General features: G+C 41.3%; 2 protein-coding genes across 8 annotated transcripts in view; one reads left to right on the top strand and one right to left on the bottom strand.

Annotated features, from left to right (window-relative positions):
• The window catches only part of ST7L (suppression of tumorigenicity 7 like), a 158720-nt gene that overhangs the window by 120873 nt on the left and 10326 nt on the right, over positions 1–27521 (top strand). The gene's annotated exons all lie outside the window — the stretch shown is intronic.
• CTTNBP2NL (CTTNBP2 N-terminal like) overlaps positions 24637–27521 on the bottom strand; it is a 63675-nt gene continuing 60790 nt past the window's right edge. For both annotated transcript variants that reach the window (XM_036837169.1, XM_036837076.1), the window contains one exon: positions 24637–26582. In XM_036837169.1, coding sequence (XP_036693064.1) covers positions 25101–26582 — 1482 coding nt within the window. In that variant the 3' untranslated portion in view covers positions 24637–25100. The remainder of the gene's footprint in view (positions 26583–27521) is intronic.

Genomic DNA, 27521 nt, shown 5'->3' with positions numbered 1-27521 from the left:
AAATACTAGCAAACAGAATCCAGCAACACATTAAAAGGATCATACACCACGATCAAGTGGGATTTATCCCAGGGATGCAAGGATTCTTCAATATACGCAAATCAATCAATGTGATACACCATATTAACAAATTGAAGAATAAAAACCATATGATCATCTCAATAGATGCAGAAAAAGCTTTTGACAAAATTCAACACCCATTTCTGATAAAAACTCTCCAGAAAGTGGGCATAGAGGGAACCTACCTCAACATAATAAAGGCCATATATGACAAACCCACAGCAAACATCATTCTCAATGGTGAAAAACTGAAAGCATTTCCTCTAAGATCAGGAACGAGACAAGGATGTCCACTCTCACCACTATTATTCAACATAGTTCTGGAAGTCCTAGCCACGGCAATCAGAGAAGAAAAAGAAATAAAAGGAATACAAATTGGAAAAGAAGAAGTAAAACTGTCACTGTTTGCGGATGACATGATACTATACATAGAGAATCCTAAAACTGCCACCAGAAAACTGCTAGAGCTGATTAATGAATATGGTAAAGTTGCAGGATACAAAATTAATGCACAGAAATCTCTTGCATTCCTATACACTAATGATGAAAAATCTGAAAGAGAAATTATGGAAACACTCCCATTTACCATTGCAACAAAAAGAATAAAATACCTAGGAATAAACCTACCTAGGGAGACGAAAGACCTGTATGCAGAAAACTATAAGACACTGATGAAAGAAATTAAAGATGATACCAACAGATGGAGAGATATACCATGTTCTTGGATTGGAAGAATCAACATTGTGAAAATGAGTGTACTACCCAAAGCAATCTACAGATTCAATGCAATCCCTATCAAATTACCAATGGCATTTTTTACGGAGCTAGAACAAATCATCTTAAAATTTGTATGGAGACACAAAAGACCCCGAATAGCCAAAGCAGTCTTGAGGGAAAAAAATGGAGCTGGAGGAATCAGACTCCGTGACTTCAGACTATACTACAAAGCTACAGTAATCAAGACAGTATGGTACTGGCACAAAAACAGAACCATAGATCAATGGAACAAGATAGAAAGCCCAGAGATTAACCCACGCACCTATGGTCAACTAATCTATGACAAAGGAGGCAAAGATATACAATGGAGAAAAGACAGTCTCTTCAATAAGTGGTGCTGGGAAAACTGGACAGCTACATGTAAAAGAATGAAATTAGAATACTCCCTAACACCATACACAAAAATAAACTCAAAATGGATTAGAGACCTAAATATAAGACTGGACACTATAAAACTCTTAGAGGAAAACATAGGAAGAACACTCTTTGACATAAATCACAGCAAGATCTTTTTTGATCCACCTCCTAGAGTAATGGAAATAAAAACAAAAATAAACAAATGGGACCTAATGAAACTTCAAAGCTTTTGCACAGCAAAGGAAACCATAAACAAGACGAAAAGACAACCCTCAGAATGGGAGAAAATATTTGCAAATGAATCAACGGACAAAGGATTAATCTCCAAAATATATAAACAGCTCATTCAGCTCAATATCAAAGAAACAAACACCCCAATCCAAAAATGGGCAGAAGACCTAAATAGACATTTCTCCAAAGAAGACATACAGATGGCCACGAAGCACATGAAAAGATGCTCAACATCACTAATTATTAGAGAAATGCAAATCAAAACTACAATGAGGTATCACCTCACTCCTGTTAGAATGGGCATCATCAGAAAATCTACAAACAACAAATGCTGGAGAGGGTGTGGAGAAAAGGGAACCCTCTTGCACTGTTGGTGGGAATGTAAATTGATACAGCCACTATGGAGAACAGTATGGAGGTTCCTTAAAAAACTAAAAATAGAATTACCATATGACCCAGCAATCCCACTACTGGGCATATACCCAGAGAAAACCGTAATTCAAAAAGACACATGCACCCGAATGTTCATTGCAGCACTATTTACAATAGCCAGGTCATGGAAGCAACCTAAATGCCCATCAACAGACGAATGGATAAAGAAGTTGTGGTACATATATACAATGGAATATTACTCAGCCATAAAAAGGAACGAAATTGAGTCATTTGTTGAGACATGGATGGATCTAGAGACTGTCATACAGAGTGAAGTAAGTCAGAAAGAGAAAAACAAATATCGTATATTAATGCATGTATGCGGAACCTAGAAAAATGGTACAGATGAGCCAGTTTGCAGGGCAGAAGTTGAGACACAAATGTAGAGAATGGTCATATGGACACCAAGGGGGGAAAACTGCGGTGAGGTGGGGATGGTGGTGTGCTGGATTGGGCAATTGGGATTGACATGTATACACTGATGTGTATGAAACTGATGCCTAATAAGAACCTGCAGTATAAAAAAACAAACAAAACAACTAATACTAAACTTTCATTGGGTTATTTGTATGGAAATATGTTAATATAAATGTTTCAGACATTACATGAAATTTCTAAAAATCTTATATTTGTATTTGTATGGAAATATGTATGGAAATATGTTAATATAAATGTTTCAGACATTACATGAAATTTCTAAAAATCTTATATTTGTATTTGTATGGAAATATGTATGGAAATATGTTAATATAAATGTTTCAGACATTACATGAAATTTCTAAAAATCTTATATTTGTATTTGTATGGAAATATGTATGGAAATATGTTAATATAAATGTTTCAGACATTACATGAAATTTCTAAAAATCTTATATGTTCTGGTATAATGTTATAAGTAATAATCCTAGTTATTACTTTAAAATGTATATCTCAGAAATAACTAATTTTCTTGTCAACTGCATTATTATGAACTTTCATCAAATCTTTAACTGTGGTCATTTTTAAGTCTTTTGTCATTTACAGACAGTTCTGGGTGTACTCTGATGATTTTGCAAATATGTTCCTATAAAAGGGTTTCATCTTCAAGAAATTCATGGAAAAGACTCTGACAAGTACAGGTTTCTGGTAACTGACTGTACTGCTGAACTGAATGAATAAGCATTTTCAGAACTCTAATGAAAAACTGATGAACTCATAAAAGTGCTAACAAAAGATCAAGATGAAAAAAAAATTAATTACATGGGACTGAGTGAACTGATGAGGATGAGTATAATTTTTGTGACTTTCTGTCTGAATTTAAAAAAAAAAAAAATCCCACAAGGACTCAGAGGCAAAGAATATACAAATCAATTTTCACTGCAAAGTAAAGGAGCTGTTACAGTGGAGGATTACTGGACTGAATGTCAATATTATGACATAGTATGAGTGTGTTTCATGTTTGGTAATTGCAATCATTGTTGCTTTTGTTGTGGTCATCCATGTACAATGCTTGGTGTCAGTCTATTTATGTCTTGTAAAAATAAAATACAGTGTGTGTGTGTGTGAATAAAAAAAAAAAAAAAGATGGTAAAGTAGGAAGACCCTGAGCTCACCTCCTCCCATGGGCACACCAAAATTACAACTATTTACAGAGCAACTGTCAATGAGAATGACCTGAAGACTAGCAGAAAAGATCTTCTGCAACTAAAGATATAAAGAAGGAACCACAATGAGATGTAGGAGGGGCAGAGACACAGTATATTCAAGACCCACACCCCCAGGTAGGTGATCCACAAGTAGGAAGATAATCACAATTGCAGAGGTTGTCTCTAAGGAATGAGGGGTCCAAACACCATATCAGGCTCCCCAACCTGGGGAGTCCTGCACCGGAAGGATGAACCCCAGAACACTTGGCTTTGAGGGCCAGTAGGGCTTGATTTTGGGGAAGCCAGGGGGCTGTAGGAAACAGAATTCTCTCTTAAAGAGCACACACAATGTCTCACATACTCCAAGACCAAGGGCAGAAGCAGTAATTTGAAAGAAGGGTCAGACACACTTGCTGATCTTGGAAAGCCTCCTGAATAGGCAGGAGGGAACTGGAGCTCACTATGGGGACATACATACTGGTAGCAGCCATTTTGGGGAGCTCATTCTATTATGAGGACACTGGAGCTGGCAAGCACCATTTTGGAATCCTCCCTCTAAGATTTTGTTTTTGTTTTTTTAAAATTAATTAATTATATTTATTTTTTGGCTGCGTTGGGTCTTCTGTTGCTGTGTGCAGGCTTTCCCTAATTGCGGTGAGTGGGGGCTACTCTTCATTTCGGTGCACAGGCTTCTCATTGCAGTGGCTTCTCTTGTTGCAGAGCACGGGCTCTAGGCATGCGGGCTTCAGTAGTTGTGGCATGCAGGCTCAGTAGTTATGGCTCATGGACTCTAGAGCACAGGCTCAGTAGTTGTGGCGCATGGGCTTAGTTGCTCTGCGGCATGTGGGATCTTCCCGGACCAGGGTTCGAATTGTGTCCCCTGCATTGGCAGGTGGATTCTTAACTACTGTGCCACCAGGGGAGTCCCCTCCCTCTAATTTATTAATGCAGGGACCTGGCCCCACCCATCAGCCTGTTGGCTCTAGTCCTGGGAAATGGGACAATCAGCTAGCTGGGTGGGGACACAGTCCCGCCCACAAGCAGGCAGGCTGCCCTAGACCACCTTGAGCCTGCAGCCATCCCAGGACCCAGCCACACCTACCAGCAGACCCAGGACATGGTCCCACCCACCAGTGGGCTGGCACTAGCCCTGGGACCCCTGGGACTTTGCAGCCAGCTCTTGGGACCTGGCCCTGCCCACCAGTGGGCTGACACTAGCTCTGAGACCCAGCCTCACCCACCAGTGGGTGAACACCAGCCCTGGGACCTCCTGGGCCCTGGCCCCACCCACCAGCAGGTCCATACCAACTTCAGAACCCCCCCAAGGCCCCTGCAGTCAGAGATCCTGGGACCTGGGCCCACCCACCAGTGGTCCGGCCCTGGCCTCGGGATCCCCTGGGCCTCTACAGCCAGCCACCTTGTGACCTGGCCCTGCCACCAGTGGGCCAGCACCAGGACTGGGACTCCCCAGGCCATACAGCTAGCTGGGCTAGGACCGAGCCCTGCCCATCTGCAGCTGGAAACCTCTGCACTAGGCAAGACCTGACAATCAACTGGGTCAGGATCCAGCCATGCCTACAAGCACACCTATAGCAGTCAGTCCATCACAACAGAAGGGCCCACGCAGCTCATATAGGGGACACCCATAGAGCATATTGCTCTGCAGACCAGAAGGGAGTGGCACGATACATTTAAAGGGATGAAAGGGAAAACCTACAACCAAGAATATTCTACCTGGCAAGGCTATTATTCAGATTTGAAGGAGCGAACAAGTTTTACCGATAAGCAAAAGCTAAAAGAATTCAGCACCTAAATATAAGACTGGAAACTGTAAAGCTCTTAGAAGAAAGCATAGGCAGAACACTCTTTGACATAAAATGTAGCAGTATTATTTTGGATCTGTCTCCTAAGGCAAAGGAAACAAAAACAAAAAAACCAAATGGGACCTAATTAAACTTCAAAGCTTTTGCACAGCAAAGGAAACCATTGACAAAACTAAAAGACAACCTATGGAATGGGAGAAAATATTTACAAATGATATGACTAATAAGGGGTTAATACCCAATATATATAAACAGCTCATACAACTCAAAATAAAAAAAACAAACAACCTGATTAAAAAAATGGGCAGAAGACCTGAAGAGACATTTTCCCAAAGGAGACATATAGATGCCCAACAGGCTCATGAAAAGATGCTCAACATCATTAATCATCAGACAAATGCAAATCAAACCACAATGAGATATCACCTCACACCCACCAGAATGGCTGTCATCAAAAAGACCACAAATAATAAATGTTGGTGAGGATGTGGCAAAAAGGGAACCCTTGTACAATGTTGTTGGGAATGTAAATTGGTGCAGCCACTATGGAAAACAGTATGGAGTTTTCTCAAAAAAACTAAAACTAGAACTACCATACAATCTAACAATTCCATTCCTAGGTATTTATCCAAAAAGACAAAAACACTAATTCAAAAAAACATGTGCATCCTTATATTCATTGCAGCATTATTTACAGTAGCCAAATATTGTATGATATCACTTATATGTGAAATCTAAAATCAAAACTAATGAACAAACATAAGAAAACAGAAACAGAGTCATAGGTACAGAGAGCAAATGGGTGGTTGCCTGAGGGGAGAGGAGTGGGGGAATGAGAGAAATAGGGAGATTAAGAGGTACTAACTTTCAGTTACAAAATAAACAAGTGTGGGTATGAAATGTACGGTGTTGGGAACACAGTCAGTAATTATGCAATATTTTGTATGGTGACAGATGGTAACTAGACTTATTGTGATGATCAGTTTCTAATGTACAGATACATCTAATCACTACGTTGTGCACCAGGAACTAATAGAGTGTTGTAGGTCAATTATACTTCAAAAACAAACAAACAAACAAACAAACAAGCAAACTCATAGAAAAAGAGATCAGAATTGTGGTTACCAGAGGTATATGGTGGAGGGAATTGGATGAAGGTGGTCAAAAGGTACAAGCTTCTAGTTATAAGATAGATAGTAGGGATGTAATCTACAACAGGATAAATTAACACTGCTGTGTGTTATATATGAAAGTTGTTAAGAGTGTAAATAATAAGAGTTCTCATCACCAGGAAAAAATTTTTTTCTCTATTTCTTTAATTTTCTGTCTATATGAGATGACGGATGTTCATTAACCTTATTGTGGTAATCATTTCATGATGTATGTAAGTCAGATCATTATGCTGTACACCTTAAACTTATATGGTGCTGTATGTCAATTATATCTCAATAAAACTGGAAGAAAAAAACAACAAAACCCAAAACCAAAAAGCAGACAAACCCCCAGAATGGTCTGGGGTATTTCAAAACAGTTACTTTTTTCCTCCCCCTGGTGGAAGCATGAGAAGATTTTTCTCTGATAATCACTGTAAGAATCTGGTGGAGCTCCTAAAAATAAAACTCACAAAAGTGTGAGAGGGTCCCTCTGACTGGGTCCCCCCAGTGTCTTTAATTCCCATACTTGTTTCAGGACCCTGTTTCCACCTGGTTTTCTCTCTTTTTTTTAACCTGTTTTTCTTTCATTCAACATAATTATTTTGAGATTCATTCATATTGTTGCATGTGTTGATAGTTCATTCTTTTTATGGCTGAGTGGTATTGTATGGATATACCACAGTTTATTCATCCATTCACTTGTTGGTAGATATTAGGGTAATTTCTAGGTTTTTGCTATTACACATTGAACATTATTTTACAATTTTTGCATAGACGTGTACTTATATTTCTTTGGGATAAATACCTAGAAGTAGAATCATATGGTAGGTAAGTGTATATTTAACTCTTAAGGAAACTACCAAACTATTTTTCAAATCGGTTGTACCATTTATACTCCTATGAGCAGTTCCAGTTGCTCCACTTCCTCATCAACACTGAATATGGAAAGTCATTTTAATTTTAGCCCTTCTAATAGGTGTGTAGTGATATCTCATTGTGGTTTTAATTTACATTTTCCTAATGACTAACAGTGTTGAGTATCTTTCCAATTACTTATTTGCCTCTTGTATGTCTTCTTTTTTGAAGTATCTTGTAGAACATTTTCCCCATTTTTATTGGGTTGCTTTCTTACTATAGAGTTTTGAGAGTTCGTTGTATATGTAGGATGTCAGTCCTTTATGAAATATGTGATTTGAAAATATATTTTTCTAGTCAATGACTTGTCTTTCCATTCTCTTAATAGTGTCTTTCAGGGCTTCCCTGGTGGTGCAGTGGTTGAGAATCTGCCTGCTAATGCAGGGGACACGGGTTCGAGCCCTGGTCTGGGAAGATCCCACATGCCGCGGAGCAACTGGGCCCGTGAGCCACAATTACTGAGCCTGCGCGTCTGGAGCCTGTGCTCCGCAACAAGAGAGGCCACGATAGTGAGAGGCCCGCGCACCACGATGAAGAGTGGCCCCCGCTTGCCACAACTAGAGAAAGCCCTCGCACAGAAACGAAGACCCAACGCAGCCATAAATAAATAAATAAATAAAATTTAAAAAAAAAAATTAAAAAAAAAAGTGTCTTTCAAAGAGCAGAAGTTTTTAATTTTGATAATGTTCCAACTTATCAATTTGTTCTTTATGGATGGTACTTTTGACATCATATTAAGAAATCTTTGCCTAGCCTGAGGTCACAAAGATATTATCCTATGTTTTTTCTACAGATTTTATAGTTGTAGGTTTTACATTTAGATGTACAATATATCTTGAGATAATTTTTATATATGGTATGAGATATGGATCAAATTTTAGTTTTTGCATGTGGATGGATATCCAATTGCTCCAGAACCATTTGTTGAAAAGACTATACTTTCTTTATTGAATTGCTTTTGCACTTTTGTCAGAATCACCTGATTACATATTCAAGGGTCTATTTCTAGACTTTCTATTCTATTCCATTGATCTGCTTATTTTTATGCCAGTACCACTCTGTCTTAATTAATGTAGTTTTATAAGAAATCTTAAAGTCAGGTAGTGACATTTTCCAGTTTTGCTCTTACCATTCAAAGTTGTTTTGACTATGTTAGTTTCTTTGTATTTCTGTAAAAATTTTAGAATTATCACTTTTTTTTTAAAAATTTATTTATTTATTTATTTTTGGCTGTGTTGGGTCTTCGTTTCTGTGTGAGGGCTTTCTCTAGTTGCGGCGAGCGGGGGCCACTCTTCATCGCGGTGCGCGGGCCTCTCACTATCGTGGCCTCTCTTGTTGCGGAGCACAGGCTCCAGACGCACAGGCTCAGTAGTTGTGGCTCACGGGCTTAGTTGCTCCGCGGCATGTGGGATCTTCCCAGACCAGGGCTCGAACCCGTGTCCCCTGCATTGGCAGGCAGATTCTTAACCACTGCGCCACCAGGGAAGCCCTAGAATTATCACTTTTTACAAAAAAGCCTGTTGAGATTTTGATTGGGATTGCATTAAATCTATTGATCAATTTGGGGAGAACTGGCATCTTAGCAACATTGTCTTCTGATTCATGAAAACAGTATGTCTCTCCATTTATTTAGGCCTTTTTCAACTTCTCTCAGCAATGTTGTCGTTTTCAGTGTATAAGTCTTGTGTACTTTTTGTCAGCTTTATCCTTAAGTATTTCATATTGTTGATGCTATTATAAATGGTACTGTTTATTACTATTTCCATTGCTAGTAAAAAGACAATTGATCTCTTCTGTAACCTTGATAAATTCACTTATTAGTTCTGGTAGCTTTTTAAAGAAAGACTCCATTAGATTTTCTACTTAGACAATTATATTTTCTGCAAAGACAGTTTTACTCCTCCCTTTCTAATCTGAATACCTTTATTTCTTTTTCTTGCTTTACTGCACTGGCTAATACCTCCAATATAATATTTGAATAGAAAAGTGGTAAAAGTGGGTATTAATGCCCTATTCCTAATCTTAGGGGAAAGTGTTTAGTCTTTTATGATTAAATTTGATATAAGCTGTAGGTTTTTTCTTTGATGTCCACTATCAGGTCAAGGAAGTTCCCTTCTGTTTATGGTTTGCTGAGTTTTTATCTGAAATGTATGTTGGATTTTGTCAAATGCTTTTTTTGAATCTATTATTTTCACTAAAGATCTGCATTTATTTTCCTCAAAGCCAAATGCTTTGACATTTTACCAGTTGTCTCAGACATTGGATTTGATGGATAATTACAATAGCCACATTTCAAAAATCTGTTTTTTTTTTCCCTTGAGAGTAAACTGTATTAAAGTTACTTTCCAGAAAATATATTCAGTAAATATGATAATGTAGTAACAAACTTGGGCTCATAAGCCTTTGAAAATTTTGAGTAATCTTCAATGATGTTGATCAGGAAATTCTTTCACTGATGGAATCACTTCTCTCATCTCCAGAACTGTATCACCTGGGAATATTGACATGATCATATAGTTTTTCTTTTTTGAATTGTTAATATGGTGAATTACATTGATTGGTTTTCAAATGTCAAACCAACCTTGAATTCCTGAGATAAACCTGAGTTGGTCATTATGTATAATCTTTTTATATATTATTGGATTTGATTTGTTAAAATGTTGTTAAGATTTTTTGGCATGTTTGTTCATGAGGGAAGTTGGTTTGTATCTTTCTTTGTCATGTTACTGCTTGGCCTTATAGAATGAGTTGGGAAGTGATCCAATCTCTTCAGTATTCTGGAGAAGTTTCTGTAGAATTAGTATTTTGTTTCTTTGAATGTTTCTAGGATTCATTAATGAAACCATCTGTGCCTGGAGTTTCTTCTGTGGAAAAGTTTTAAACTAAGAAGTCAATTTCTTTAATATGTTTGGGGCTATTCAGATTACCTATTTCTTCTTGAGTGAGCTTTGCTAATTTGTGTCTTTCAAGGAATTTGTTCATTTCATATGTTATTAAATTTATTGATATAAAATTATTTACAATATTCCCTTTAATAACTGTGCAATCTGTAGTGATGGCATCTCTCCTTCCTGATATTGGCCATTTGTGTCTTTTCTATTTTATTCCTAATTATTCTGGTTAGAGGTTTGTCAATTTTATTGATCTTAAAGAACTGGCTTCTGGTTTCATTGATTTTTCCCTATTGTTTTTGTTTTCCATTTCATTGATTTCTGCTCTGATCTTTGTAATTCCTTTTCCTCTGCTTACTTATTTCTGCTTTCTTAATTGACTTTAATCCTTTTTTTCTTTTTTAATGTAGACTTTTAATGTTATAAATTTCCCTATAAGTGCTGCTTTATCTGTATCCCACAAATATTGATATGTTGTGTTTTCATTTTCATTCATATACAAATATTTTCTAATTTCTTCTTTGATTTCTTTATTGACCCATGGACTATTTAGAACTGTGTTATTTTCAAAATATTTGGGGATTCCCCAGAGACCTTTCTGTTATTAATTTCCAATTTAATTCCATTGTAGTCAGAGAACATGCTTTCTATGACATAAATCCTTTTAAACTTACTAAGACATTTTATTTTTTTAAATTATTTTTTAAAAATTTATTTATTTAATTTATTTATTTTTGGCTGTGTTGGGTCTTCATTGCTGCACATGGGCTTTCTCTAGTTGTGGCGAGTGAGGGCTACTCTTCCTTGTGGTGCGTGGGCTTCTCATTATGGTGGCTTCTCCTGTTGTGGAGCACAGGCTCTAGGCATGTGGGCTTCAGTAGTTGTGGCACATGGGCTCAGTAGTTGTGGCTCACGGGCTCCAGAGCACAGGCTCAGTAGTTGTGGTGCACGGGCTTAGTTGCTCTGCGGCATGTGGGATCTTCCCGGACCAGGGCTCGAACCCAAGTCCCATGCATTGGCAGGTGGATTCTTAACCACAGTACCACCAGGGAAGCCCTACTGAGACATTTTAATGGTCTATCATAGTGAATGTTCTTGTGCACTAACAAAAATATACATGTATTCTGCTCCATTTGGTTGGAGTATTCTATAACAATTTACCCTATTTCTGTCATTCTATTTAAAGTGGATTTCTTGTAGGCAGCATATATTTGGGTCTTGCTTTTTTTATACACTATGACAATCTTTGCCTTTAATTGGGTTGTTCAGATCATTTACATTTTAGGTGGTTATTGAGATTGTTGGTTTTCAATCAACAATCTTACTATTCTTCTATCATTTGTTCTTTGCTCTCCTTTCCCCTTTTTCTTTGTTTTGGATTATTTTTTATGATTCCATTTTTTTTTCACTGATAACAATTTATTATAATCCATTGGCAGCACACAGATAGATATTAATGAAACCAGAACTATGTCTACCTAGAAGTGGGCAATGATATGTAGCCATTCTATGGGGAACTGTGTGTACTTAATCATCATCACATTTTATTAATTTCTTGATCCCTTGCTTGTGCTGCTCAGTATCTTTCCGCAGGGGCTAAATCTCCTTTATGTGATGAGTGATCTCATCTTCATGGTGTTTCTTCAAGGTTGACAATTGTTCTCTAGTCTGTGCTTGGAGTTATCCTTCCTCTTCAGCCTGTTCTCTTTCCAAAGGCCCCAAGGGTCTCCTGGATGGCATCCGCACCAGGGTGGAAATTCTCTGACCCTTTGGGGCTGAGACCGTTGAGAGCTGAAGCCTAGGGCTTGCATAGTTCTGACGTTCCACATGCCGAGCAGCATCTGCGTCCATACCGCCATGACTGACCTTATTTTCAGTGCAGCCCCTCTCCAGTCACGCTATGATTTCGTTTTTATGTCCTTTGTTTTGTTTTGTTTCTTGGCAGTTGCTTTAGGGCTTACAGTATATAACTTTAACTTATCATGTGCATCTTTCATATATTATACTGATTCACGATAGTATAAGAATCTTACTTCCATTTCTTCTCTCTCAGCCTTTGTGCTATTGTTGTCATACATTTTACTTCTACATATTTTATACACCCCACAACTCATTGTTATAAAATTGTAAAGAGATTTAAAGAATAAGAAAAACAATCTTTCAAATTTACCCACATAGTTACCATTTCTAGTGCTCTTCATTTTCCCTTCCTTGTACAGCTAATGGAATTTGTATTTCTGTACTGCAGGTTTGCTGGTGATAAGTACTTTCAGATTGTGCATGTTTGAGAAAAATCTCTATTTTGCCTTTGTTTTGAAAGGTATTTTCACCAGGTATAGAATTCTAGGTTGACAGTTTTTTCCTCAGTACTCTAAAGCTATCACTCCACTGTCTTCAGGATTGTATTGTTATCAAAGAGAATTCTGCTGTAATTCTTATCCTTGTTCATCTGTACAGAATATGGTCTTTTCCCTCTGCTTGTTTTGAAGGTTTTCTCTTTATCACTGGGTTTAAACAATTTGATTATGATATTCCTTGCTGTACTTTCCTTCATGTTTCCTGTGCTTGGGGTTCTCATTTTCATCAAATTTGGAAAAATTTGGCCATTATTTGTTCAAATATTTTCCTTCAGGGACTTCAGTTATATTATGTGACTTGAATTTGTCCCAAAGCTCACTGATGTTCTGTTCACTGTTAAAAATCTTTATGTTCTATGTATCATTATGAATGGTTTTTATTGGTATTTTTTCAACTATTCCTTCCATACTGTGTAATCTGCTATTAATACCATCCAATGTTTTTTTCCATCTCAGATAGTGTGGTTTTCATTTCTAGAAGTTTATGTATTTGCTTTATCTTTCATGTCTCAAATTAACAAACTCAATCTTTCCTCTATCTCCTTGAACATAAGGAATACAGTTATAATAGCTGTTTTAATATAATTATCTACTAATTCTACTATTGTGTCATTTTTCATTAATTTTCAGTTGATTGCTTTTTCTCCTAATTATGAGCCAAATTTTTCTGCTTCTTTGTGTGCCTGGTAATTTTTGATTAGATGCTAGATATTGTGATTTGAACTTCTTTTTTAATAGAATTTTTTAAAAAATTTATTTATTTTTGGCTGTGTTGGGTCTTCGTTGCTGCGCGTGGGCTTTCTCTAGCTGTGGCAAGCGGGGGCTGCTCTTCGTTGTGGTGTGTGCTCTTCTCATCGCGGTGGCTTCTCTTGTTGTGGAGCACAGGCCCTAGGCGTGTGGGCTTCAGTAGTTGTGGCTTGCAGGCTCTAGCGCACAGGCTCAGTGGTTGTGGCACACAGGCTTAGTTGCTCCTCAGCATGTGGGATCTTCCTGGACCAGGGCTCGAACCCGTTTCCCCTGCATTGGCAGGTGATTCTTAACCACTGTGCCACCAGGGAAATCCCTTTTTTTTTTTTTGTAGCCATGCTGTGTGGCATGTGGAATCTTATTTCCCTGACCAGGGATTGAACCCGTGCTCCTTGTAGTGGAAGCGTGGAGTCTTAACCACTGGACCACCAGGGAATTCCCTGATTTTAGCTTTTTAGGTACAGATATTTTTGTTTTCCTATACAAATTCTTGAGCTTTGTTCTGGGATGCAGTCATTTGCAAATAGTTTGACCCTTTTTTAGTTTTTCTTTTAAACTTTTTTTTTTAAGGTGGGAGCAGAGCAGCACTTAGGCTAATTTTGGCCCACTATAGAGACAAAGCCTTCTGAATGAATACTCTATCCCATGTTCCGTGAATTATGAGATTTGTCATTCTGGTTAATGAGAATGAAAACTACGCACAGTCCTATGAGAGCTCTGAGTATTGTTCCCTCTAATCCTTTCGGGTGGCTCTCATTGGCTTTTGGGCATTTCCTCACATGCATATGTTGATTAGTACTTAGTTGAAGACCCCAGAGGAATCCTTTGAGGATCTCAGGACCTCTCTCTCATTGCATCTCTCTTGTCTACAATACTCTTCTCTTCCAACTCTCAGCTTTATCTCCTGTACTTAGGGAGATTGCCAGGCCTACCTTGATTCCCCTTTCACTGCTGGGTCAATCATAGGACTCACTTCATTTGTTTTCTATCATCTCTATCCTTTGTTGCCTGATGTCCAATCTCTTGAAAATTGTTGTTTAATATATTCTGCTCAGTGTTTAGTTGTTTTAGATGGGAGAACAAATCCAGTCCCTATTATTCCATCTTGGTCAGAAGCAGAATTCTCTAAAATTTTAAAAAACGTATCTTTTGACTCCATACTCTAATCTTTGTATTTATGGTGCATTTATAATTGTGTATACTGCATTATTGAATATTTTCCTGACAAAAGAGAAATTTTGTTTTGACTAGCATTGATGAGAAATTAATTACCCACTTATAATTTTACACATCTAATAATTGGAAGAATTTTCTAGAGACCAGCTTCTGGCTTCATACATTTAAAACATTGTCCTCCATTTCCCATTTTACTTTTAGGGCCAGGTTCTATAAGGCATATTTATATCAATACAAACTTTGGTGCTTCTCCTTCATGTCATTATGCAAGGTGAGGCAGCACAATGCTTGATAGGACCACTCCTGGAAGCCATTTCTACACTGGGATGGCTAGCAAAAACTCAGCTATACACGAAAGTGACTGCAAACCACATAAATATATTTTACTCAAAAAATAACCCCTTATTCAATTTACCTTTAGCTAAACTCCCAAAATGCTGTGGCCACCACTCCAAGGTCACCCAATATGGGGGAAAGTGTGATATAGATGCCACCGTGAAAAGAGACAGCAGTCTTAACTGACTACAGTTAAAATACTTTTGCAAATTTTATAAAAACATATGACCATATGAACACATTGCTTGGGCCCTTCATGCTTGGAAGGGGCTGTGCCAAACATGGTCCTTGAAGCTTAAGTTCATGGTAAATCTGCCTCTGCTCATGATGCCTCTTCAGTTCAGGCTCCCAGTGACCCACCAAATAGAGTCCAAATTCTTCTCCTGGGCAGACTGGACCCTTTCCTGAACCCATTTACTTCTCCAGATCCACACTCCCACCCAGACTTCTCACCATGCTGGTTGGCAACTCGGTGCATTGCATACATTTTTCTCATTACCTGGAATACCCTTCATTGCCTTCTTTTCCTGGGAGCATCTACCCCTCCTTCAAGAGCAGATTGAGTGTCATTTCCTCCATGAGACCATTCCTGACTCCACTGGGGATTAATTGTGTCACTACAGCTTATTCCTATTTTTATCTTTTTGATTTTTCACTCTTTTCAGAAGCAGAGGAAAGCTTCATTCTTTGATCAAAGAATGGAGAGGTGTGAGTTAGTGCTCCTGAGCACAAGATCTCCCTGAAAGGCCGTCAGCAGGGCTGTTTTATAAGGATCTAGTCAGAGGCAGGAGGATGGAATTCTGGCCGGTCTGGCGCAGCTGTGCTGCTCCTGGCACTCACTCCAGGTCACAGTGCGGGGTGTGTGTCCCTGCACACAGCCTGCCGCTGCAATCTTGAATCGCAGTGTGTGCGGGGCATCTCTGCACACGACCCGCCGAGCTGAAGTGTCGGGCACAACCATTTTGCTGAAGTGCTGGGGGACAAGACCGCTGCACTCGGCACCCTATGAGCAAGTGAAACTGGTGTCAGGACTTACTGGAGCTCGGGTTCTTTATGTCTCATGAAGAAGGAATTCGGCGAGAGGCAAAGTGACAAGTAAGAAGTAGATTTACTAAGGGGACACACTCCATAGAGTGTAGGCCGTCTCAGAAGGCAAGAGGCCCCGGGAGGTACACATTCCATAGAATGTGGTTCGTCTCAAAAGGCTTGAGAGCGGCCTCCTATTTTCATTATAGTCCGCATAATACCGTGTTTCGCATTGTCTCTCCCACCAGCATTTAAAGCCCCTAAGGCCCTGTAACTTATTTATTTCTCTATCCCAGTGCCTAAGTCGGTGAGTTGCACCTAGTAGGAGCTAATGTATGCATGTTTGAACGAATGAAATCTCTTTGTTTTCCTCCCACAGAGTGCTGGCTCTTGCTCACTTATTTGTCTTATTAAGGCTTTTGTTTGTTTCAGCATAAACAGTATAGGAGGAGCAAGACATTTTGAAGCATACGTAAATGAACGAATGAATATATAAATAAATGTTGATAGAGTCATCCTGACCCCTGTGTAACAAATAGTTATGGATCACCTACTATTAGGAGCTGCATAATACTAGTAGCTATCGCTTTCTGAGTGCTTACTTATGCTCTAACTAGTTTGGAGTCTTAGATTTGCTCAGTTAAGGCTCACAATCCTATGAAGCGGTTTCTGGTATGCTCTCCCCTTCTACTAGTTTGGGCTTCCATCCGTGCCTAAGGCAGGGACTGTGGCTGAGCTCCCGACTAGGCCATCAGGGAGGTGGCAGAGCGCGGATGTGGGGAAGGGACGCACCCCGCCCGCGCCAGCCGGGCTGAAGCGGGTCCCTTCCAGACCGCTGACCCGTCCTTTTCTAAGGAGGTGGGTGTGCGGCCACACCTCGGTGTAGAGAGAATCTTAGCGACTGAAACACCAGGGGGCGCTAGCAATTCAGCTTTCCGATGAAGGGCGGGGCTGCCCGTGGCAACCTCTCAGCTTCCCCTCTGGACTCGCAGCCCTGGAGCCGCCCTTTCGCCCGCTGCTTCCTTTCACAAAGGCTGCAAATCTGCAGACTACTCACCATGTCCTACGTACTTGCCTGCTTTATCTCATTTAATTCTCACAAAACCCTAAGAGGAAGGTTCTCATATCTTCATTACATTGATGCTGAAATGAAGGCTAGCGAGGTTGACTCTCTCAGGGTTACACAGAGGATGGCAAAGTCCTTGTTCTGAACGACTTTTCTTGCTCCGCCAACTTCTGCATCCCCACGTCCTACATACATAGATTATACACATACCCCTATCAACGCAAACCAGGATCCTTCTCCCTTCTGTTTATTTAAATCCGATGTCTCTAGACCCACAGATTTCCCTGCTCTACTGAACTTCATAGGCACTTGGGGCCTCATCACCCACTTGGGGCACCTGCTGCCCAGCACTGCCCTGAGATGTCACATCTGCAAGGCTTGTTCCCCCGTCAGTGTGTAAATTCCAGCCTTTAGCATGAGGCTTCACACAGAGTTAGTGCTTAATAAACATAACCTGAATAAGTGACAGGCAGGCACAGCAAATGTGTGTGTGTGTTTGTGTGTGTGTGTGTGTCCTTCTCAATATAGCTCAGGGTCTGCAGAGAGACAGCAACAACAAACACCAGTTGAAAATATGTGAATGAGGATTTAATAGTTTAACATTACTATATTGCTCTACCTCCTTTATGTTTGTATCCAGCTGGGACTGAAAACTCCCAGAAGGTAAGGATGAGGAATGTTGGCATGCGTGCGTGTGTGTGCGTGTGTGTGTGTGTGTGTGTGTGGAGGGGGGATACTGGGGGAAACCGAGGAGACCGGGGCAGGGAGCAGAGCTTTCCCATGGTGAGAATAAGGCTCACATAGAGTATGTGTGTGTGTGTGAGAGAAAGAGCTGCCAAGATCTGAGTTAGCGCACAAGGAAAATGAGCCCTGAATAGGAGCCTTGTGTGTGGCCCTGTGGTGCTGACTCACCAAGACTCAGGAGAGGAAAACACACTAGGGATGAAGAAGGGGCCTGTATGTTGTGGCCACCACTGTACCACCCTGAGGACACCCTATCTGCTCTGAGGCCCAAAAGGTCTTGAAAGGCTTTGATTTGTGTTAGGGGGGCTGGGAGTGGGGAGTGGGCACTACAGAGAACAGAGATGGGTAAGTAAGTCTTTTGAGAATGCAAAAGACCCTTCCTGGGAGAGCTATGGGTTTGAGCTCAGGTGGGAAAGCAGGAGCACGACGAGGAGGTGTCTCTCCCCATGTATTCAGTTGCCCTCTCCTCCACAGGCAGGTGTGGCAGGTCAGATTCATAAGCGGGGAGGGATAGATGCTCATGGCCTCAGTGGCTTCTTGTCCACACCTCAGGAACAAGACATGCCTTATGAGTAAGTGCTTCCCAGAGCTGATGCTACAGATGGAGGCATGGCCTGGGAGTAGAAGCTCCACAATCCTCCCCACTCCCAGCCTCACCTCAGCCGTCAAACTGGTTGAGAGACACGAGGACAGGATTTTTGTGGCAAGCAGGATGGCAAGCAGCCCTAGGCCAGAAGGCAGAGGACAAAGCCCAGGTGAACAGGATCAAAGGTCAGACATTGTAGAGCAACAGGAGAGAGGAGGAAGGAGTGCCCGAGGGAGCAGCTAGGGCTGGGCTAGGAATTCTGATCCCAGGTCTGCTAGGGAGGGAAGGAGTGGGTAGCTGAAGCAGAAAGAGGGAGCCGGCCGGACTGACTTTTCAACCCAGGCCTCGTTCTCCTCATCTGTACAACGAGGGAGCTAGAATCAAGGGTCTCTAAGCTTCCTTCTCGCTCTAACATTTGATGACTCCATGTGTGTAGACGATCATCCCCCTCCTTTCTCCCTACCAAAGCCCCCACTCGTTCAGTGTCCTGTTCCTAGCTCAAAGTCTCAAAAGAAAGTCTCAAAAGAAAGCTAGTGAACCAGCGGATTCATACTTAGGTGTATGACTGACCATAAGCTAATATTCTGAACTCCCCAAATGGATTACATAGTTTTGACTATAGTGTGGCCACTGGAAGAAGAGTGGACTTGAAGGCCAAATGGATGAAGGTTTGAATCCCAGCTGTGCCGCTGAATCTCAGCCCTGCTCTGCTGTAGGACCTTGAGCAATCTACTCTACTGTGCCTCAGTAGGTATTCATTACTTTATGGGTCAAGCAGGAATAACCTGCCTCTTTTAGTAGTTGAGTTGATTAAATGAAGTAACATATGTAATATACCTGATTGAGAGCTTGGCACCAAATAAAATACTCAGAGAATGTGTCCACCCACCTTTAGAGGACTTAACCATGACAGAAAGAACAGAGTCTGAGAGATTAAGGTGCAAGAGGCTTACCAGAGAGAACCCCTGGGACCCACAGGAAGAGAGGGGAGGGGAGGAAAATGAAGGGGCAGGAAAGTTGAGCTGCAACGCAGTCTCAGTAGAGGGTTCAGCCAACCCTACAGGGGGTTTTGAAGCTGAGATGTCCCTTCAGAGCTCCCTTGATTTGGGACAAGGAGGCCAGGTCTTTATATTCCATATCAATCAGTCTTTAGATATGAACTGCCCATGGATGGGAGATGTGACCTTGGTCAAATTGCTTTCTTTCAGTTAAGGCAATTCCTATAAGGGGCTTATAGCCGAGGGCTGTTTCCTGTCAGCATTTCCTGCAGCTAGGAAAATAAATCTTTCATTCCTGAAGGGAGACCTGAGTGTCTGCCATGCTGAATTAGTGAGTAGGACTCTTGTCGGGGATAAGGCCTGTTGCTACACTTCCCAGTAATTTCTCCAAGCCAACCATTTCACAGTGTGCAGAGCCACGAGACCTTCCCTGTGCCCCTCCAGTCTAACAGCAGCACAAGTAGTCACACCGCTGGGAGAAAAGGAGAAGCTGCTTTTACATCCCTCCAAGGGAATCACTTGTAGGTGTCCCAGAAGTACCCATTGGAATCTTTTCTAAGCTTGTCTTTTCTCTTTTGCTTATAGGGATTTAGAGGGTAGGAGGGGGACATTTATGTGTAATGCAGCAAGGTCCTTTCTCAACTTGCCTTTTGCCCATTCCTAGGTCTTCCCTACAAGTTATTTGAGAATGTTTTGCAGAGTGCTGTGGCCTGGGAGCTCCTTCTTATACCAGCCCAAGCCCTTGCAGAGAGCACACCACATTGCTGTCTGTCTCCCTGAAACAGGACTCAGCTCTTGGGGCCCTCTTGTGCCTCTCTCCCTGACCTCATCCTAAGACCAAGACAAGCCAACTGAAACATAATGCAAACACAGGGAGACAGTGCAGAACTCCAGGTAAGTAATGCTTTGGTGAGAGGAGAAAAGACATGTTGCTTCTTTTCTAGTTAACTTTTTCCTGCCCACAAAGATCTGTTTTTGCTAGGACCGCCTTTAACGACCCTATATGGCATTTAAACCCCACTTGCATTATTCAGTTGTCTCTGGTAACTTTTTGTGTTGTTGTGCACCCCCCAGCCAGAGCGTACCTTGAGGTTTTCTACGGTAGCTACTTTGGTTTCTGTCTCGTCTTAAAACATCTAAGAAACATGAGTCGCTTCAGGGGAATTAAGATGTTTTGTTTTTGTTCCATTTACCTGACCTGATAAAAGGTCTCTAGGTTAGGGCGGTGGAGGAGCAGCATGGTGTCCTGCAAGGTTTAAACCTGCCTCATGCTAAGCAGCAGCCCAGGCACTTATCTTGAGCTCCACCTTGGTCTACTGATCAGAATCTCCAGGGGGAGGGGCCTGGAACTGGCATTAATGAGTGACTCAGGAGATTCTCATTTGGGAAGCAGGTAGTGGAAAGAGCAAAGTACTGGGTTTTCAATTCAGGCCCTGTCACTTACTAAGGTCTCTAGTACAAATCTCTGGTCTTCCAACTACCTCATGTGCACACTGGAGATGATAACCCCTCACAGCACCCTCGTGCAAATTAGTGAGGGAATATGTGTGTGGAATCATTAACACGGTGCTTGGAATCCACGTAGGCACTCTTGACTCCGAGTATCATTGACATTCTAGCAAAACAGATTCCAGAGCTCAAGACATCTCCTTAGGTTAGAGGCAAGTAAGTTCTTGTGAAAGAACAGGTATGGGCTATGAGGCACCATTTCTCACAATGTGAGCCTCAGATCACCTGCATCACCTGGCCCCTAGGCCCAATCCCCAGGCATCCTTATTTTTAGAAGGATTCCCTTAAGCACAGTAAAGTTTGAGAATCACTACCCCAGTCTCCTTTCTCCTCCTTTACTTGTACCAATGAACTGGCCACTGATATGTGAGCAGACGGGTTGGACAGGCTCTCAAGTTTTCTCAACTAGTTTTATAGCAATTAAATTAAAATTACTCCCGTGGAACAAACAATGCTCACTGCCTACCTCTGACGCATTATGAAAACACAAAATATTTTGAAGCAGCAGCAGTTCTCAAAAGACATTTGAAGTTGTTTCAAGGGCTAAGCATCAGAAGCACTCTTTATAAATTACACACACACACACACACACACACACACAAATGGACAAGGCAGCATTGCTGAAGTGAGGCTGTTATGAAAAAATGGATATACCCTGTGTTTGTTGAAATGATCATTAATTGGCTTAAATGCTGGGAACTTAGATATGTAAACATCCACACTGTTTGAACATCTTTTGTACATCAAAGGATTTTCAAGTGCTTTTGTCTGGCTACACTAGCATTTGCTAACAGTGTAGCAGCAACAGCACTGGACTAGGAGACAAGAGATGCATTAGTCATTTGTAAAATGAGAGGGCTGGACAAGATCAGGCATTCTTAGAGTACATGATTCATGGATGGCTTCAGGGTCTCTGGACACTGTGAAGCCATCAAACAAACTTTGCACATAAGCATATACACTTTTCTGGGGATAGAGTCTAGCTGTTTTTAGATTCTCAAAAGGTCCAGAATCCCCAAATGGTTTAAAAATTACAGACTGGATTATAGTGGAGACTTCTCCCAGTTCTAAGATTCCAAGGAAAACGAATGTCCCAGCTCCTTTTGGGGTCTAACCTGGATGGGTCACTGACTTCGTTTGTTTTTTTAAAGCCAGGAGTGCTCCCTCTTCACCAATCTGCTCCTTCCCCAACAAAATCGGCCCTGTTGTGCATCATTCTTCATTTCATACAAACAAGACTATCTTTTGCCCAGACAGTAGGATTTAACTTGTTTTAATGTAGTCTGCTATAAAAACAGGTGAAGACTTCTGCACGGTACATTTGGCTTTACAAATGTTAATGACTAGTTAATGCTTGTGCTATGCATTGCACAGCATTATAATCTGTTGACCAGTAACATAGCTTTTGCAACATGGGTTAAGACCAAAATTGTGAATCACAGAACTTTTACTTAGCACACACACAATCTACAGCAAACTTAAATACTTATCTATAATACCTAGCTGGATTATTGGATCCATTGCAGTATTGTGCTTATTTATCTCAGAAGATAGGCAACTAGCAAAAATACACATTTCTTTTGCATTTCCCCACCCCCATATTACACTGTAAAAGAAATACATTATTCAGTGCACTTCCTAAGAAATAAACTTCCTTATAGTATCTCTCTCTCTATATCTATGCCAAAACAGAAGAAGAGCACAATGCAATTTGTAAGATTACCATTTAAAGCAAGAGGTAATAACACTCTGGGATTATAGCCCCCTCTTCTTCTTAGAAAGTTCAGCTATTTTATCATCCAGTTCATGTGACTATGCACGGGAATAAAACTTAATGCATGATTGCTCTGGGAAGTTTAAGATAACCCCTTTATCATTTGGTAGACACGCTGGGGCATTAATAGTATTTTAATTTTTTGATGTATTGTCTTTAGTCAGACCATAAGCTGTGCAGACACCAATATATTCCATAGTGATTTATCTTGATTTCCATCACTTGCTTTTCCCCCATCAACTCATGCTGGATTAAGAGGAAATAGATTTAAATTATAGCAGGTCAGTGGCTGCTGGACAGATGTTGGCTAGAAGAATGTATGTGAGGACACCAAGGCCTCTTCATCCTTGTGGACACAAAATCATGCACCCACCGTATCTGAGCTGGGTTGCGGACAGTCCTGTTTGGAAGAGGAGAATAGTCATTATACTCCGCGGAGTTTGTTGGCTGTGCTAGCCGACAGGCTGGAAAGTCTGGAGGCTTCTGTCCTCACGAACTTGCTGTGATGGAAATGGCAGAAGTTTCTAGAATGAAAGGGGCTGCAGCTTGGCAGCTTGTGGGCTGAATCCAGCTGCAGAAGTGTTTAACTAGCAGTATTTAAATTTTCATCAGTTCTTGATATTTAAAAATGAGAGGGGCTTCCTCGGTGGCGCAGTGGTTGGGAGTCCGCCTGCCAATGCAGGGGACACGGGTTCAAGCCCTGGTCTGGGAGGATCCCACATGCCGTGGAGCAACTGGGCCCGTGAGCCACAACTACTGAGCCTGCGCTCTAGAGCCCACGAGCCACAACTACTGAGCCCGCGTGCCACAACTACTGAAGCCCACGCGCCTAGAGCCTGTGCTCCGCAACAAGAGAAGCCACTGCAATGAGAAGCCTGTGCACCGCAACCAAGAGTAGCCCCCACTTGCCACAACTAGAGAAAGCCTGCGCACAGCAACAGACACAATGCAGCCAAAAATTAAAAAAAAATAAAAAAAATAAAAAAAAAAATAAAAATGAGAATGTTTCTCATGAAAATTTGGATTTCATAAAAATTTTAGGAGCTGGTAACACGGGTTTAGCATTCTTGCATGGCAGCAAGCAGCTGAAACTGAACAGGGGGTGCCCTTTTTAACGGGGCTTGGGCACTTCAGTTTGCTACAGCTCCCACTGCTCCCAGCTGTCATACATCACTTGAGTGACCGACCTGTTTCACTCATTTATATGACCAGTTGAGTTTTGTTGACACGGGGTTGGTTTGGCCTTGTCTTCTTATGATGCTGAAGACCTGATTTCATTTGAAATTTTCCCCTCCCGGTGGACAAGATTCCTCCTTTGATTGACTGGGTCCCAGCTGTATCTAGTTGCTTTGGTAGGTAATCTTAACATGCATTTCTACTCGTCCTTTATGCTATATTGCAAACTCCAAAGATATAATCACACTAATATTTATGTGTTTAAGTGTGTGTATGTTAAACACGTAAAGGGGTGTTTATCTATACAGATATATGTATACTTCCATTTAGGCAAAAGTTAATTTGGTTCCACAGATAGACACAGAGTGCTGGCAGCTTGGAGAAAAGTGTAACAATTTGCTAAAACCTGTATAATTCTGACTTATAATATTACAAAGACAGTGAACTTTAAGTTATTGCTTTTTCATTACAGAATAAAGATCTCATTCTGTTGCAAACTTTTATACAGAATGAGTAACCATTTCCTATTCAAGTAACAGCAATCGGAATCAGAAGTTCCTTACACAACAGTAGATGCCTGAAGATATTTTTGAAGGAGATGTGATTTCATTGTATTCAAAAACTTATGCAGGAAACTGGGAGCGATGTAATTTTTCAAAAGTACAAGAAAATCAGCACCCCAACTGCTTAATGTTAAGGAGGGTTTCTCAAGGGCTCTATAAACGCTCAGCTTTGTGGCGAGTTCACACCCACCTTTAGGATTCCCATTCTACTTATGCAGCCTTGTTTCTGAACACAAAACTTGTATTAAAAAACAGTGAAAGAGGATTAAAAGCAGTGTTGGTTTTTAACATTCAGAATTCACAGAGGGTCTCATTTTTTGCAGTTAAATGATCCATTTTGTGTTACTGCTGCAGAATCACATTCATATGGCAGTCTAATTTCAGGCACTTTTAAAACATGTTCATCTGGAATAAAAAGTCTGCATGAGCCACTTCCACATAATTCAAAATGAGTGTTGAGTGACTCTAGTCCCCAAATAGACAGGAAATCACCACCTGGTACTCAATTAGCTTTCTCCATCATAACACGATGGTGACTGCAAAGCTTAGACATCTCTGAGGTGCCCTTCTAGCTTTAGCACAAAGATGTGGATCATAAAAATCCAAACTACTTAGTTTCTACCTAAAAAATACAAAAAGGTGAAATACACTAAATGTATTATACAGATAGTTTCAGCTACTATCAAAATAAATAACATGATCTGACTCAATGGCTTGACTCTGAGCTCTTGGATGAAATCTGATGGAATGTCAAATGTGGAGACTCCCTCCTAGGGACTAGCTACTGGTAGGCAAAAGTATCTCAACGTCCTTGCCATTGGCTACGACAGCATTAGAAGAGCAGCTGCTGGCAAGGTCTTCTGTGGTGGTCAAAGAGGATGCCTGGGGATGAGGTTTGCTCAGTGGAGTGGCAGCAGACGGAGAAGGAGCGAGGCCAGGTTTCTTGGGTGGGATGGGTGGAGGGTTTCCTCTCTCAGCTCTGGGGATGGTAGGGGACTTGATCCCTGGAGACAGGGGGCTCAGAGGACTAGACACTTTCCCTGGAGTAGGTGAATGGCTGCTGTCACCTCTTGGGCTGGCAGTGTTGGCCAGATTTCGATAGTCTGTGCCAAAGGGAGAGCTGTTGGGAGACACGGGCTTGATTGGTCCTTGTTGGCTAGTGAATCTGGAGAGCACCTGGGTGACTGTGTTTCGGGCCAGCTGCTTGGCGGCAGAGTTGTCTATGAGGGTTGGGGATAGATCCCTGGATGGAGGGCTCTGTAGACCACTAGCTTGTTGGTCCTGATCTGCTTGGGACTGAAATTTGTGCCGAGCTGCATGGAACCGCTGGTTGATCCCTACTTGGTAGGATGACTGGTAGCCAGGGCTGCTAGCTGATGACCCCAATAAGCGCTTGGTTAGTACTGGTGAAGAGCAAGGAGAGGATGTGAGAGAGGAAGAGGCAGTGCTGCTGGGGGACAGTGAGCTCCCACTGGAAGGGAGGTGACCAGGCGCTGGGACTGGAGTCTCTATTCCCACAGGACACCCACCATTCTCTACTGCTTTCTCTTGGGCCAATCCCACAGGCTTCTCTCGTGGAGGCGCTTGGTTTTCTACACTGCTGCCTGTAATCAGCTCCTTGGTGGTTTGCATTTCTGGGTCAAAATGTCCATTGGTTTTTGCATAAGAGTAAGCAGGAGTGGTGGGACCAGGCAGCCCTGTGGCTGTTACCTTGGCCGTGCTGCTCCCATGGGTTCTTTCTGCCTGAAAACTCTCCGTTTGGCAAAATACAGACACTAGCACGGGCGGCTCAGTTGCCGTGCCTTTAGACAGGGTTACTGGTTTCTTCCCTTGCTCGCCGGGGCTACTTTGCTGGTGCAAAGCCTCTAGGTCCTTCACTATCTTCTTCAAACTCTCCATCTCTTCTTTCAGAGTTCTGGTCCGGTTCTCTTCTCGGTTCAGCTTTGCTCTCAGTTGTTCCCTCTCAATGTCAAACTCAGACAACTGCTTCTCCACCTGGGCTTCCGTCTGCAAGCCCCGCTTCCTCTCAGCAGCCAGCTCTTCCTCCAGCTTGCTCACCCGACTCTTCTCCTTCTCTAGTTTCAGGCTCAGCTCTCCCGCCTTCTGGCCTTCCTCGGCGGCCTTGTTGGTGGCCTTCTTGCACTCGCGCACCAGCATGGAGGAGAGCTGCTTGTGGCGGGAGCGCTCCTCTTCCAGCTGACTGGAGAGCTTCTTCTGCTCTTTTTCAAACTTTTTCACTTGGGACTTTTCAAATTCCAACTACAAAAGAATGCCACCACACATCTTGATTAGAGTAAGGAAACAAAGAGATACTGAAAAACTCTTATCAAGTAGAGTGTATCAAGCTAGCTGTTCTCTGGCACACGGGATTACCATGTATGCCATGTGCTTACATCAAATATTTAAGTATCAGAACACCTACCATAAAAATGTATACACTACGACTTAATCTTTCTTTGATGATTTAGGAGGCACTTCTAGTTCTTATTGTCTCAGGGTTATTGTGGGAATCTGAATCATCATGTTTTATGTTATGGAAAGTTCAGAGGATTAGAACCAATCAAAACAGCAGAAAGCCGTATCAACCAGATTTTCTGATGAATGCTGCTGATAACTTTTAAAGCTTCAGTAATAATTCTTTCTGGTCTTAAAAACAAACAAACGTAAGTAGTTGCATTTGAATCATTCTTCTTATACAAATGCCATCTGCTTTAATCATCATCCCAACCCTATTTAAGGCACAGAGTGAGAGGGAAAGGGTTGAAGGAACCCTTTTAGTCAGTGTTTTTCAAACTCTGAGACTCATTCATGGACGGCAAAACCATTCAGTGAGCCGTGATCAGAAATAAAAAAAAATGAAATAGAAGAGAAAATATCAATGTGTATTATAAGCAGTAAGGGTTAGGTGTGATTTCATGAGATTTTTGTTTCAGGCATATGTATATATGTGTATATATACTGGGTTGTGGTGTAAAATGTATTTCTTACTAGGAGTCCTAAGTCAAAAAAAGTTGGAGAGTTCAAAGTTAGTGTTCCCCAAAGTGTGTTCTATGGAACGACAGTCCCATAGTGAATGATCTATGTTAAAAGATTTTATGAAAACATAAATTTGCTGAACACAGAATACCCTATCTTGTTCTTGAAGACTCACAGCATGCTTCTGCATACTAAAGGGTCTAACAAACTGAAGTTAGAAAC

The sequence above is a fragment of the Balaenoptera musculus genome, chromosome 1 (assembly GCF_009873245.2).
Source record: "Balaenoptera musculus isolate JJ_BM4_2016_0621 chromosome 1, mBalMus1.pri.v3, whole genome shotgun sequence".
Lineage (NCBI taxonomy): Eukaryota > Metazoa > Chordata > Mammalia > Artiodactyla > Balaenopteridae > Balaenoptera > Balaenoptera musculus.
The sequence above is the reverse complement of the archived record's forward strand: the minus strand, read 5'-3'. Positions and strand labels throughout refer to the sequence as shown.